Source organism: Neolamprologus multifasciatus, chromosome 5 (genome assembly GCF_963576455.1).
Source record: "Neolamprologus multifasciatus chromosome 5, fNeoMul1.2, whole genome shotgun sequence".
Lineage (NCBI taxonomy): Eukaryota > Metazoa > Chordata > Actinopteri > Cichliformes > Cichlidae > Neolamprologus > Neolamprologus multifasciatus.
Window position 1 is genome coordinate 30,112,683 of NC_140443.1, and position 12,053 is coordinate 30,124,735.

The following is a 12,053-nucleotide window of genomic DNA, read 5'->3' on the forward strand; positions in this document are numbered from 1 at the left end:
ACGGGTTGCAAAATGCTTGGAAGTAGTGCAATGGACTAGGTCTGAGTAAAGAATCCATGTGTGAGAGGCCTGAGTGATGAGGGTTACTCAGTGGCGTGGGTGGGGTGTTGGGTGGAATTGCTTTACAGTCTGAATGGCCCAGGGGAAGGAGGTCTTTGTAGTTTGAAGTGTAAAGATGTGTACAGTTTTACATCATGCACAGCCTCGCTTAACAGCAGTGTTGCACTTTCTCCACATGGGGGTGCTAATGTACCACATATTCCAAAAGGAGCATGCTTAAAACTAAGCTGTGCTACTCTGCTTTCAGTTACAAGTAATTTCAGACATGACAGCTGTAGTGTTTGCAAGCTGTTCCATCACAGTTTTCTCCTTTTGTATTTTTTCCACAAGAAAGTCAAATTAGACGTAGAGAACACGTGAATTCTCCCAGTATTGGGTTAACCTGTCTGATCACACACCACAACAAGTAGTTAAATCACCCACTTGCCACGCTAGAACAGCTTTTCACAAGATTATTCTGCGAGCTCTGGATGATATAATGATAGTACGAATGGGAAAGGAGACAAGCAGTGAGGCAGCGGGAGAGAGAAGGCTCTAACGGATGGCCTTGTGAGTGAACTGGAGAAGGCCTGTGGTTGCTAATCTATCCCCGTCATTTGTTGCCATTTCCCCAGAGCAGAGCTGACAGCTGCAGCAGATAAACAGCAGATACAGACAGTTGAGGAAAAGAGTATAAATTATGGATGTGCTTGCCAAATCATCTTATTCCTTTAAAAAGATCATGTCTCCCCCTCCCCCCCACACTTGTCTCGTGTTTGTTTTGCTCACGATAACTCCTGCAGAGGTGAGCACTGCGGATTGGTCCACTTTAGTGTGGTTTAGAGTCAACTTTGAGTAGATGCTGCAAATGGATTCAAATAGAAACCCACCCTCATCTCGCTCCGTAATTTCACAGGGCACTATCACAAATTATTCCCATAATCAAGGTCTTTGGGGAATCAGTTGGGTTATGTATTGTAACGGTTGGCTGCTAATGAATGAAGCTGCACTAGGAGGAAACATTTTTCATATTATTTTTTCTACTGTGGATTTGTTAAGCGATTTGAACAAAAAACAAGCAAAAAACGCTTCTATCGATAAATTCTGTCAAAGACTTGGTTTATCACCAATACACCCAGTGGTGCGTGTCATGCAGCGTTATGAGTAGGTGACTTGCCCAGATGTTCACAGGGCCGTACTCGCCGACATGAAACCGAATGCATAAAAGAAAATCTTATTTCTCCTCGAGGTCTGCAGTGAAGCGTGCACGAATCAGTGGGCGACGTGGGTGATAATTTATAGATTTGTCTCGAGGGAAGCATTCTGCGAGCGTACTCGCAGATTATGAAACATGACAGGATTCACTTGGCCCAAACATGACACACTGGTTTTGTAACCAAACTGTTCTTCTACACCCCAGCGCCTATTCACCTACAACACCCAGTTACCGGTCCTTCAGATGATTCCAGTGATATGTGTGTTTGTCTTTGACACCTAAAGAGACACTGTGGCCCTCAATGACTAACTGACAGGGAGTGTTGGAGTGGCCGTGCCAGCAGCAGGTGGATGGTTTGGGGTCTGTGGCCTCAGTGATAACTTATCAGCCACCCCCCAGCACTGAGCGAGCAACCCCAGCCCTGCTGCTCGGCATAAAAAAGTACACAGACATGTATACACTAGCATTTGGCGTTTCTTACATAAGCTGTTAAGGCAAGAGTCTGTTAAGACCCTGAATTCAAGGTGTTTCTTTGCACAGAACAATATGCATCTTGCGTTTTGTCGTAAAATTGTGCCAGAGAGCTTTGCCTGTGTGTACTAATTTAACCCTAATAGGGCAATACTGCTGGGCAATGTGTCCATTATCAAACAGCCTGCCCTGTTTGTTTGTTTTTTAGCCATATTCCTCTAGAAAAACAATCAAATCAGCTCCAAATGTCTGAATATTAAAATATTAATATTATATCAACATAAAAAAATCATTCTTTAAGCCTGTTTTAAGTAAATGCATGTACCCTTGTACTTATAAATAATTTTAGGCATTTACATTTTAGTTTATCTGGATTTCTTTTTTTTATTTCCTGCTTCTTCACTTGCTGTAGCACAAAGGTCAGAAACTACAGAGAGGTAAGCCAAAAAAAGGCCGAGGAGTCAGTGCACCTAGATTGTTAAGTGCTTTGTGTTTGTTCAGATAACAATGCATTCAGCTGGTTAACACAATCACAGATGTTCTTACACAGCAAGTCTTTGAATGCTGTCCCTCTAGGGTTTTTCAAAATAAAACGTAATGGCACCTTAATATGTCACGCATTGTTAGAGTTTAAAGTGAAAAAGTAAAAGTCAAACTAGCCCTTGTTTCTTAAATGTTCACAAGTCACTTTTAATTCCTTTGTAATATATTTTACAATTTTGTCAATCTAGCCGTGATCTCGTCTTTACTTTGTTAAAGTAAATTTGACTGGTAATAGCCTGATCCATTTACTGAAGTAAGAGTCTCAATGTTGGTGAGAAAAATGTGCATGTGTGCATTTTTTCTTCTACTTCATTAAATTATCTGAACAAAGGCAGAATTCACCTCACAGTCTACATGTGCTCGGCTTTCTTTGGCCTACATGGGCGAAAATAAAACACGCAAACGGCAGCGACGTCATGAAACGTATTGTTGTCTTCTGATTACTAAACACGTTCTCTGTAGTTTGAGACCTTTGACATGAAAGCGGAAAACTGTAAAATTGAAACAAAAATCCCCTTCTGCACATTCAAACAGAGATGAGTAATGAAAAGTACAAACGTGACCTTGTGCGTCCAGTTGTTCTGTAGCTTGTCTAAATATAAAAGCAGTCATAAGTGGTGCACTTTAGTTGAATGTTTGTCACTTATGCGGAAAAGACGATTTGCATACCCGCTATGTACTATTACACTGTCAAAGTGGAGAACTGCCAGCACAAAGACACCATTATACCAGGGCAGGGGAGTACAATAACCTCCCACAGCAGGCCTTGCTGTGGTTAGCTCAGAGAGCTGAGGATTCAAATTACTTAAAACAAAAGCCTTCATAAGTCAAACAGAATAAGTCACGCTTTTTTTTTCTTTAGAGTTTTAATATGGTAATATGAATTATGCAAATACAAAACAGACCCCTGAAGCACAAAACTAAGGTATAGCTTTACTTTAAGAATAATAAAAGAAAAATTGTCACACAGATACCGTAAATCAGATTTGTGTTTGTATTTACAGCTGGGAGAATTCCCTTATTAGGGTGTTTACATATGCCAAAACCTGAGTGATTTTATCGGACTTCACACAAGTGCCCAGTCAGCACAGTAACACAACATGTGGATGAAACGCAGGTAAAATACACAGGAAACTCCATTCGCATGACAGCCAACAACACATATGTACAAATAACTGGCAATACAAGGAAGCGGGCTCGTGTCTGAGTATTCACAGGTGCCCGTCCTGTTATGTCACACTAGTGTGGGCACCATGCCAGAGTTGAGGTGGTGCGTGTAGGGTAAGCTGGCAGAGGGATGGAGCGGGGACGGTGTAGGCATGAGGTGAGGCGAGTGACTGTAGGTGAGGAGAGTCCCGGGGCCGAGGGAGAAGGGCCCACCGTTGTCGTCCAGGGAGGGCGGCTGAGTCACCTCCATGTACGGCTCCAACAAAGCGGCCTTCTTGCTCTTCTTGTTCTTGCTGGAGACTTTTCTGTTACGTGTTTGAATTCCATCCTTCTTCATGGTGAGAGGCCGGTTAACCTGTAGTGAGGAATGAAAGAGAATTTTTTTTTTTAATTAATTAATTTTTTTTTATATTTAGCCAGGTGTTTGTGGATTTATCTGAAATGACTGACTCACGTTATGCAGTTTAAAGTAGAGTCCGCAGGCATTACACACAGGCTCCCCGTTGGCGTTGCGTCTCCACAACGTTGTTGTGCTTGTGTGACAGTTGGCACAGAGGGTACCTGCGCGCTTGCTGACAATCTGAGACACAGAAAAGGATATAGTCAAGCTTTTCAAACTACCCTGGTAACGACGGATTATTTGTTCGATGGTTTACAAAGGAGGCAAAAGAGGCCCATATCAGCCTGTCATACCAGTCTCTTCTTGGGTCGGATTAGAGGTCTATTTTGGCCGTTCATCTTGTGGTACAGTCCACAGGCGTTGCACAGGTAGTGGCCTGTACCATCCCGGCGCCACAGAGGGGTAGCTGTGGCTCCACAGTTGACACACTCTCTGGCCTCTGTTCAGAGAAATAATGACAGTTTACAGAGTGTAACACATGACGGATGAATGTTTCTTAATATATTATTTCATGTGCAAAGATCTCAGTGACACATTATATAATGGGCAGACTGCTATACTCAATATAGAACAAAATGTTTTAGTTTCACAACACTCTCTCTCTCTCTTGTTTTTGGAACTTGCAGATGCTCGGTTGTTGTTGAAGTACAGATGTTCGAATTTCTATTTTGGGAGAGCTACAAGGGTTGAAAGTTTATTCAAATTTCTTGTAAATGTAACCATCTACAGTTCCATGAAATCTGCATCTGCTGAGAAAAATCTGATAATTTCCAAAACAGCCACCAACTGTCAAGGCTGAACTTTCAGAGCATTTTCATTTTATAGAATATTGTGCCAAAATGGTCCACCCAGGGAAAAGAAAAAGAGGCACCTGTCAATATGTCCTCACCTGGAGTGGATATCCTCATCTTGTTACGGAGTTTAGGGGAGTACGAGGGGTTGATCCAGGCTCCGGGGCTGGAGTAGAGGGAGGCGGAGCTGTAGTCCTGTGGGCCACTCATGTATGAGCTGTAGGGGCTTAGCATGTGTGGGTGGGATGATGGAGTGTACATGCTGCCAGCTGCAGGAGTCAGGTTGAGAAAGCTGCTGCTGGCCCCAGACCCCCCAAGTGGGCTCAGGCGCTCTGCCTTGAGGGCCTCCTGAAGACGGGGACTCTCCCTGCCCTCTCTGCCCGGAGACGAGTATCCATCTCTGGGAGTGGTGAAAGAGGAGGTCACTCCAGGGGTGTAGAGGGAGGTCGGGGTGTGCGAATGCAATGGCGTCTTAGTGAGAGGGCTGCTGCTCCAGGTGGAGACTGGGGGGTTGTAGGGCGAGCTCAGAGAGTGGCTGGGCAGCCCATCCAGCAGCTGAAGGTTGCTGAGCAGGCTCGGTGAGTTGAACATTGGTCGAACTGTGGAAAGAGGGAAAGAAGAAATAAGAGTCAGATCACAATTTAGAAGGCGAACTAGAGGATGGATTTGTTGGGTGACGGTGGCTTTGAAGCACTGACCAGAGCCGTGTCGGTAAGGACCTGGCGCTCGGCTGAGGCTTGGGGTGGAGAAGAAAGAGGGCAGGCTGGTGTAGTCAGTGTCCTGGCCGGTGAAGAACGTCTCACCCTCTTCTCCCGGAGGCAACAGGCCAGAATCAGAGGAGAAAGCGGCCAGGGGGTCTGAGCTGAGCAGGGATGGAGACACCCAGTGGGACTGCTCTGATGAATCTTCCATGTTGGCAGGTAAAACAGCCTGTGGCGAGTATAGTGAGAAATCTAAATTGTTTTTGCTGTCAAATGCACCAACCCAGGATGAAAAGATCAAAGCTGTGCACAAGCCTCATTTTACACGAGTCATTTATTATTCATTCGTGTACTCTTTGCACTCTACACCCTTACACTAATGCATTTGTCTTTACAGTTAGCACAGTTTGAAATAAATATAAAGACACGAGCATGAATTGGCTTTGTTTTTAGGTGTGTGGCTCTCAGTCTTTATGGAGACATGTTGTCAAAATGTCTTGACAGAGACACCACCAAACTCCTCGCACGTTGGAGGTTTGCGGCTCTCTTAATTCAGATGAGAACGAGAGAGGCCGTGACTTTGATTGAAGCCGATGCATTATCACCGAGCTTCTCTCTTCACAACAACCAGTGCGACTTGAAGTTATCAGGGACAAGATCTCTCGACAGCATGCTTTTTCAAACTTCCTTTTCTAGGATCCTCATTTGACTGCGGCTGAAAGTAAAAACTAAAAATAAACGAGTCTATAAATGTAGCGACACAGCCAGTGACCAAACGGTTACCAAGTGGCCCTACTACAATAGGTGTGCCAGTTAGAGGAATGCAAAAGACGTGCCCTTAGGGATGACTGGCCGTGTGGACAAACAACACAGCAGCACACACAAAGTGTAACGGTGTTTGCTGGCAGATTTTTTCCTTTTCAAGTCAGAGTGTTAACAGCAGTCTCTGTCACACTCTCACTTATTTGTGTGATTAATAACCCTTTCTGTTTTTGTTTTTTTGGGGGCGATTCAATTTTTATCAAAGAAAAACGCAAATTTCGAGCAGATTTTTAGAGTTCGAGATGAAGGCCCCTTTCTGAAAACTGCTTTAAAAGTCGAATCAATGACAAATTCTTCTCCAAAATACCAGTGACGACATCCCACAGCATCATAATGTGCATTATAACAACAGCGGACGAGGCCTCTCCCTGCGCCGTATCTTTAGAGGGAAGAGAAGAGGAAAGAGAAGAGACTGATACTGGCTGATAAACTCTGAGAAAATCTGATAGACAGCATTATTATAATGCTAAATATATCCAGCCCCACTGATACTACATGAAACTAATCTCATCTGATTAATAGAAATCTGTTTGATGAGAAACGCAACAAGCGCAGCGACACAGCAGGGTGAGGCGGCACGTTGTGGAGGACTGATCAAAAGAGACAAAACTAAAAAAGAAACAACCCCAGAGGGATAGATGAAATAATTTGAAAATCACACCCAGCTGCTCATATCACAACACACTTAATTACCTTGAGTGTTATGCCCCTAAACTCCAATGTTAATAGATTGACATTATGCTACTTGCATTAAAACACACTGAACATATATCTACTGTGGAAAGCAGTCGACTTGTTTTTGATCTGGATATAAACGACTTCAAGCTGAGCTCGTGCAGTGGGCGAATTAAATTAATATTATAATTCATCTCTACCGTTACATATACTCGTGGTAATTATTGAAAATTCAATTGAAAATAATGAACGGAAAACAAAAAGTGTCACTTTCACAGAGAAGGAAAGAGATTCTCTGTTGCCCTCATGCAAAGTTCTCGCCTCTCGTATCTCCACAATTCACAGTCTGCCAAGCAATAAATTGCCTCAGATGATCGTAATTCTCCCCAGTGAAAGTTTCACATGCACAATTATTCTTAACCAACAAAACTAGCCAGCTGTATTTAACGAATCAAGCTGGTTACACCAGGTGTTTGGGGTGAAAATATGAGAACAGAAGGCAAAGTGCCGACCAACCTGAGTGGACGCCACCGACGACTGATGGGTGCAGTGAGCTTTTAGAGCCGAAAAATGTATGCAGCCAGGTGGGAGGTGGTGCACAGCTGGACCTCACTGTAGGCTGATGGCTACAACTAAAAAAGTTCTCTAACTACCAGCAAAGTTTAGGGCTACGAGACAGTCCGTGGGAGGGGTTGGGGGACAAACATTTTTTTAAAAGACACACCTCTTTGGTCCAGAGAGAACGAGCTTGTGCGGGGCTTAGATGTTACATATGTACAGGCATGAGTTTAAAATCCCATTTAAGCGTGTCATCTACAGATATAAATAATGTAATAAATATTTGTGGCATCTGAAGCGTGTGCGAAAGGTGAAGGCGCTTTAAATCTTAGTTCCTCTGCTCTTCCTTTATGGCTGTGTGTGCTGCTTGTGTAGTATTGATAACGTGTTTGTATCTCTGATGATTTCCACAGAGGAAGCGCCGTATATAAAAAGCATATCAGGACCAAAACCAAGGCCGGTATGAAACAACTACACGTAGTCGATAGGAATCATCAGATCCATTGCACATCATATTTTGTGTGTTATATTGTCTTTTTCCAGATCTTATACTGAAACGCATATACTAATGCAATATAAAATAAACACCGCTTCCTGCGGTGTGCATGCAGGATGGACACTTTTTTTCTCTGTTGATGAAATGTGCATACAGCCCCTGATAAGACCAAGCCCACATGGAAAAGAGTTTGACAGACATTTGAACAAAGCAAATATAAAATGCAAAGACACAATTTCTTTGTGGTCCAGCAAAGCTTAGAATGGAACACAGTAATGCAAATCGGCGAAGACGCTGCAATCATAGGGAGAGATATGGTCTGAGCACGGCCTGGCTGCGCACAAACCCGACACTGTCAAAGTCATTTGATAGTCAAAGCAGCTCCCCAACTTTCCTCTCTCTTTGTTCATTTACAGTTTTCAGGGAAATCAGGGGAGAAAAACAGTTGGGAAGAATTAATGCCTTTCTCTTTTTCTTTTTTGAAAAAAAAAAATTAAACACTGGGGGGGTTTTTTTAGGAATGAGGCAGATACGTTGAAATGTGTCCGACAAGGCAGCGATGGCTAACAAGTGGTATCAGTTAGGCCAGATGCAAATCAATATATAGGTCATGGCAACTGTTACACAAAAATTCTAACTAAGCCTTTCATTTCCCTAAACGTTCCACACGCAGTATCACCGGTTGCTGTGAAATTAATATCCTGGAACAACAGAAATAAACTGTTAAAGTAGTAAAAGTCAGTGAAGTCAATGTCCCGGGGACCCATAAACAGTTGGATATCAGGAAAAGCAGAGCTGTAATAAAATGTCCTCCTCATCACCTCCGTATAACTTCTGATGACGCCTGTGTCATGTTTTCTTTGTTGTCACGTAGATAAGTGAAGAAGAAACCTGCTCTGTTTGCACCTGTCAGTGTTTGTTTTTTTCCTTTTACGAGATTTGTCAAAAGGCTGCTGTTGGTTCAATCATAAGACTAAGAGCAAGTAATTATACTAAATAAATAACCAAGCAATACACACACACACACAAGCGGTGAATACTGTCTGAGTTATTATCTGCTCTTCATCTACCGTATAAGACCAATTCAGATTCTTCCAGGAACATTTACACTAAGGCTGTTGGTAGTACTATTTGCAAATACTACTTATTGTTCTGCAATGCAATAGAGTACCAGGTAAAACTTTAAAATTAGATTCAGGATTCTGTTATACAAAGCTTAAAGTTTGTCTGACATCATCGTGTAATCAAGATATGCAGGGAATTTAAACTGTGGATGCTAATTTGTGCAGTGTAAGCCCACTTCAGGCAAAGCCGGATAGGCTCCAGCTTGTGCTATCAATTTATTGTGTTGACAACTTAGGTTTGTCCCCTCTAGGTTTTCCTTTTTAATGGCAGTTATGGCACAGTTAAATGTGAATGTGCTGGATGTGAAACACTGCAGCCTGGGTGAATGAGAGCAGTAGTATCAGAGTGAGATGAGGTCTCTGTGGCAGCGTGGACAGCCGGGCAGGGATGTGGCTGCCACCACACTGCGAGTGTGCTGCTCTGCTCTGATAAGAGGTTATCAAGATGAAAGGAGGAGGCCAGGAATTACAGGCCCGCCGCTTACTGTCATAAAGCGGTACAGGCATACTGTCAGGGCTACAAGGCCCTACAGCGTGTAAGTGGCTGTACTACATAAATCACACAAGGCAAACACACGCACGCGGACACCGTTTTCTTCTTCTGTTGACAGTATCTCGACAGAGACAGTTTGAACTAACGCTGGAGTGTCTTGTCGGACAGTTAGGAGGTTGCTCAGGGCCTTTGTAGCTGGATGACAGATGACAGTGTGTGTCAACAGTGGAGTATGAGGACAACTTTCAAATTCCCAAGAAACAGGCTTCTGTGAAGGCGGTGGTCTTATCTCTGCAATGCAGGGCTGCAGCACCACTGCTATACCCAGGAGGATAGCGCTCTCTCTTTCTCTCTCTCTCTCTCTCTCTCTCTCCCTCCCTCTTTCTCTCTCTCTCTCCCCCCCCCCCCCCCTCTCACAGACACACACACACACAAATGTTCATACAGTCTGTTTCTGAGGACATTTATTGACACGGTGGTTTCTCTAGGTCCTCACTACAGACTTAACTAAGTGAATAGCCTAAAGCTGTTTCTGACCAAAACCCATAAAACTGAATCTTGACACTCACACACCTTCCGTTTCTTTCTTCTTTCTAAAAAGTGTGAAAGAAAGGAGGAGCAGACGGGGGTCACATCCAGAAGGTCCTCACTTTTTCAAAAAGTCTCCACTCCATTATTGTACACATCTCCATTACTTTTACTGTGATTGAAATAAATTTTTAGGCGCTTTCTTGGCACCCAAACAAACGTGGACTTTGTGCAGCAGCACAGCGTTATGAGTGTGTCTCCATCCATTGTCTAATAAAGTTAGGCGGGCACTCACGAGTGCCACTCACAGAGATACGCTAGTTTTTCTGTTGCTGTTTTTTGCAATCTCAGTGTTCTGCTGCACCTCTGACAGTCACTACAGGACATAGATATGAAGGAATCTCAGCATTGTGTCAAGTAGTTGAGTTTTTCTTTTCTTATAGGTTTTATGTTCTGTTTTTAACTTTTATCCGTCGCTGAAGATTGCACAATTTTTTTTACCCCTCTTATGATCACAAATATAAATTCTGCATTGTTTATTTTATATATGCTTTTATGTTAACCTCTTCCAATTTAGCTCATACATTAGGATAAATAAGTAACTTTGATACTGGACAAAGAAAAATTGAACTCTACCTCATCTGTCATTAATCTAGAATCTCATTTCTAAAAGCAGGCATCAAGTAAACAAAAGCGTGATAGTATTGGTTTGAAAACACAATAGACAACATGTTAGATGTTGAAACTGATCAATTGTATTGCGTTCTAAAAGTGACCGGGAAGATTGGGATTAGAAATGAGTACATCAGGACGGCTCAGCTGGAGATAAAGTTGAAAGGAAAGCTCAAAATGGTCAGGGCATGTGGAAAGTATGTAGCAGATGGAGCCGACAGGCAGGTTGCTAGGGATAGGGTGAGGTGGAAGCAGATGATCTGCTATGGTGACCCCTAAAGGCAGCAGGTGGAAGAGCTGAGGAGACAAGTGACATAAAGCAAATGTTGCTCATTCGTGCCTGATAAAGGATTTCGAGGGTTTCAGCTGCTTGACTCCTTCTGTCATATTTTTGCTTCATAGTGCACCAGATGTTTTCAATGGGTAGATGAGGGATTGTGACTGATTGCATGGCCTCACTGAAAACAATCAAGGCCTTCACAGAGGCAGTTTATACATCCAGCGTGCGCTGATGTGCCCCATACTATCACGGGTGCTGCCTTTAACCGTGCTCTGATAACAAGCCAAATGATTCCTCTACTCTCCAGCAGCAAGGACACAAAGTCCATGATTTTCAAACACAATATCAGCAAAGAGAGACCAAAGAGTTTACAGTTTGCCTCAGTCCATCTTATATGAGGTCAGTCCAGAGAAGAGCTCAGAGTCTCTGGATCATGTTCATGTATGCCTCTATGTCTCTGTATGGTGGAATTTCACCTCACATTTGTGGATGCAGCAAAAAAAGTTTACTGACTGTTATTTTCTGAATATTACTAAGATGGGATTTCCACTTCAGCATCATGTGCGTTTTTTAAGATCAGTATTGTTTTTTGTTCTTCTTTACGCAGAGATTTACTGAATCGTTTAATGATGCTGTTTAGATGACGAAATTCCCACATTCTTGGCCATTTTATTTCAAGAACCATTATTTTTAAAGCGTTATTTGTCATTCTGTAAGACCCAACAATGACACTAACTGTATACTGAGTTATGGTAATTATTTCACCTCATTAACCTCATGAATCATGAGATTTTCCACTGCTTTTGGCAGTGAATTCAACATATTCTTATGATGATTGTATGATTGATGTATATATAGATAGATATATATGAACCTGTCCTCAGGTTACTGTAAGGGTTTTTTTCTTACACTAACCTGAACACTCAAAAGTGAAACGTAATAAAAGGTGGCAGAATTTGATTACTCCAATAAAAGGAAACTCTGAAACATCAAAGTATTTAGTGTGAGTAAATGTCAGCATTTTAGCCTTTCTGATATGTCTCCTTCTTCTTTTAGCCTTTTTTTTTAATTTAATTA

General features: G+C 42.6%; 1 protein-coding gene across 1 annotated transcript; it reads right to left on the minus strand.

Annotated features, from left to right (window-relative positions):
• Positions 1-3,116: 3,116 nt before the first annotated feature.
• On the minus strand, positions 3,117-7,476 carry gata1a (GATA binding protein 1a). The gene is made up of 6 exons (XM_085159547.1): positions 7,342-7,476; positions 5,326-5,557; positions 4,726-5,226; positions 4,130-4,275; positions 3,891-4,016; positions 3,117-3,791 (listed from the first exon to the last, which is right to left on the minus strand). The coding sequence occupies exons 2-6, from the start codon at positions 5,537-5,539 to the stop codon at positions 3,504-3,506; spliced, it is 1,275 nt and encodes a 424-aa protein (XP_085015673.1). The 5' UTR covers positions 5,540-5,557; positions 7,342-7,476; the 3' UTR covers positions 3,117-3,503.
• Between the last annotated feature and the right edge of the window lie 4,577 nt (positions 7,477-12,053).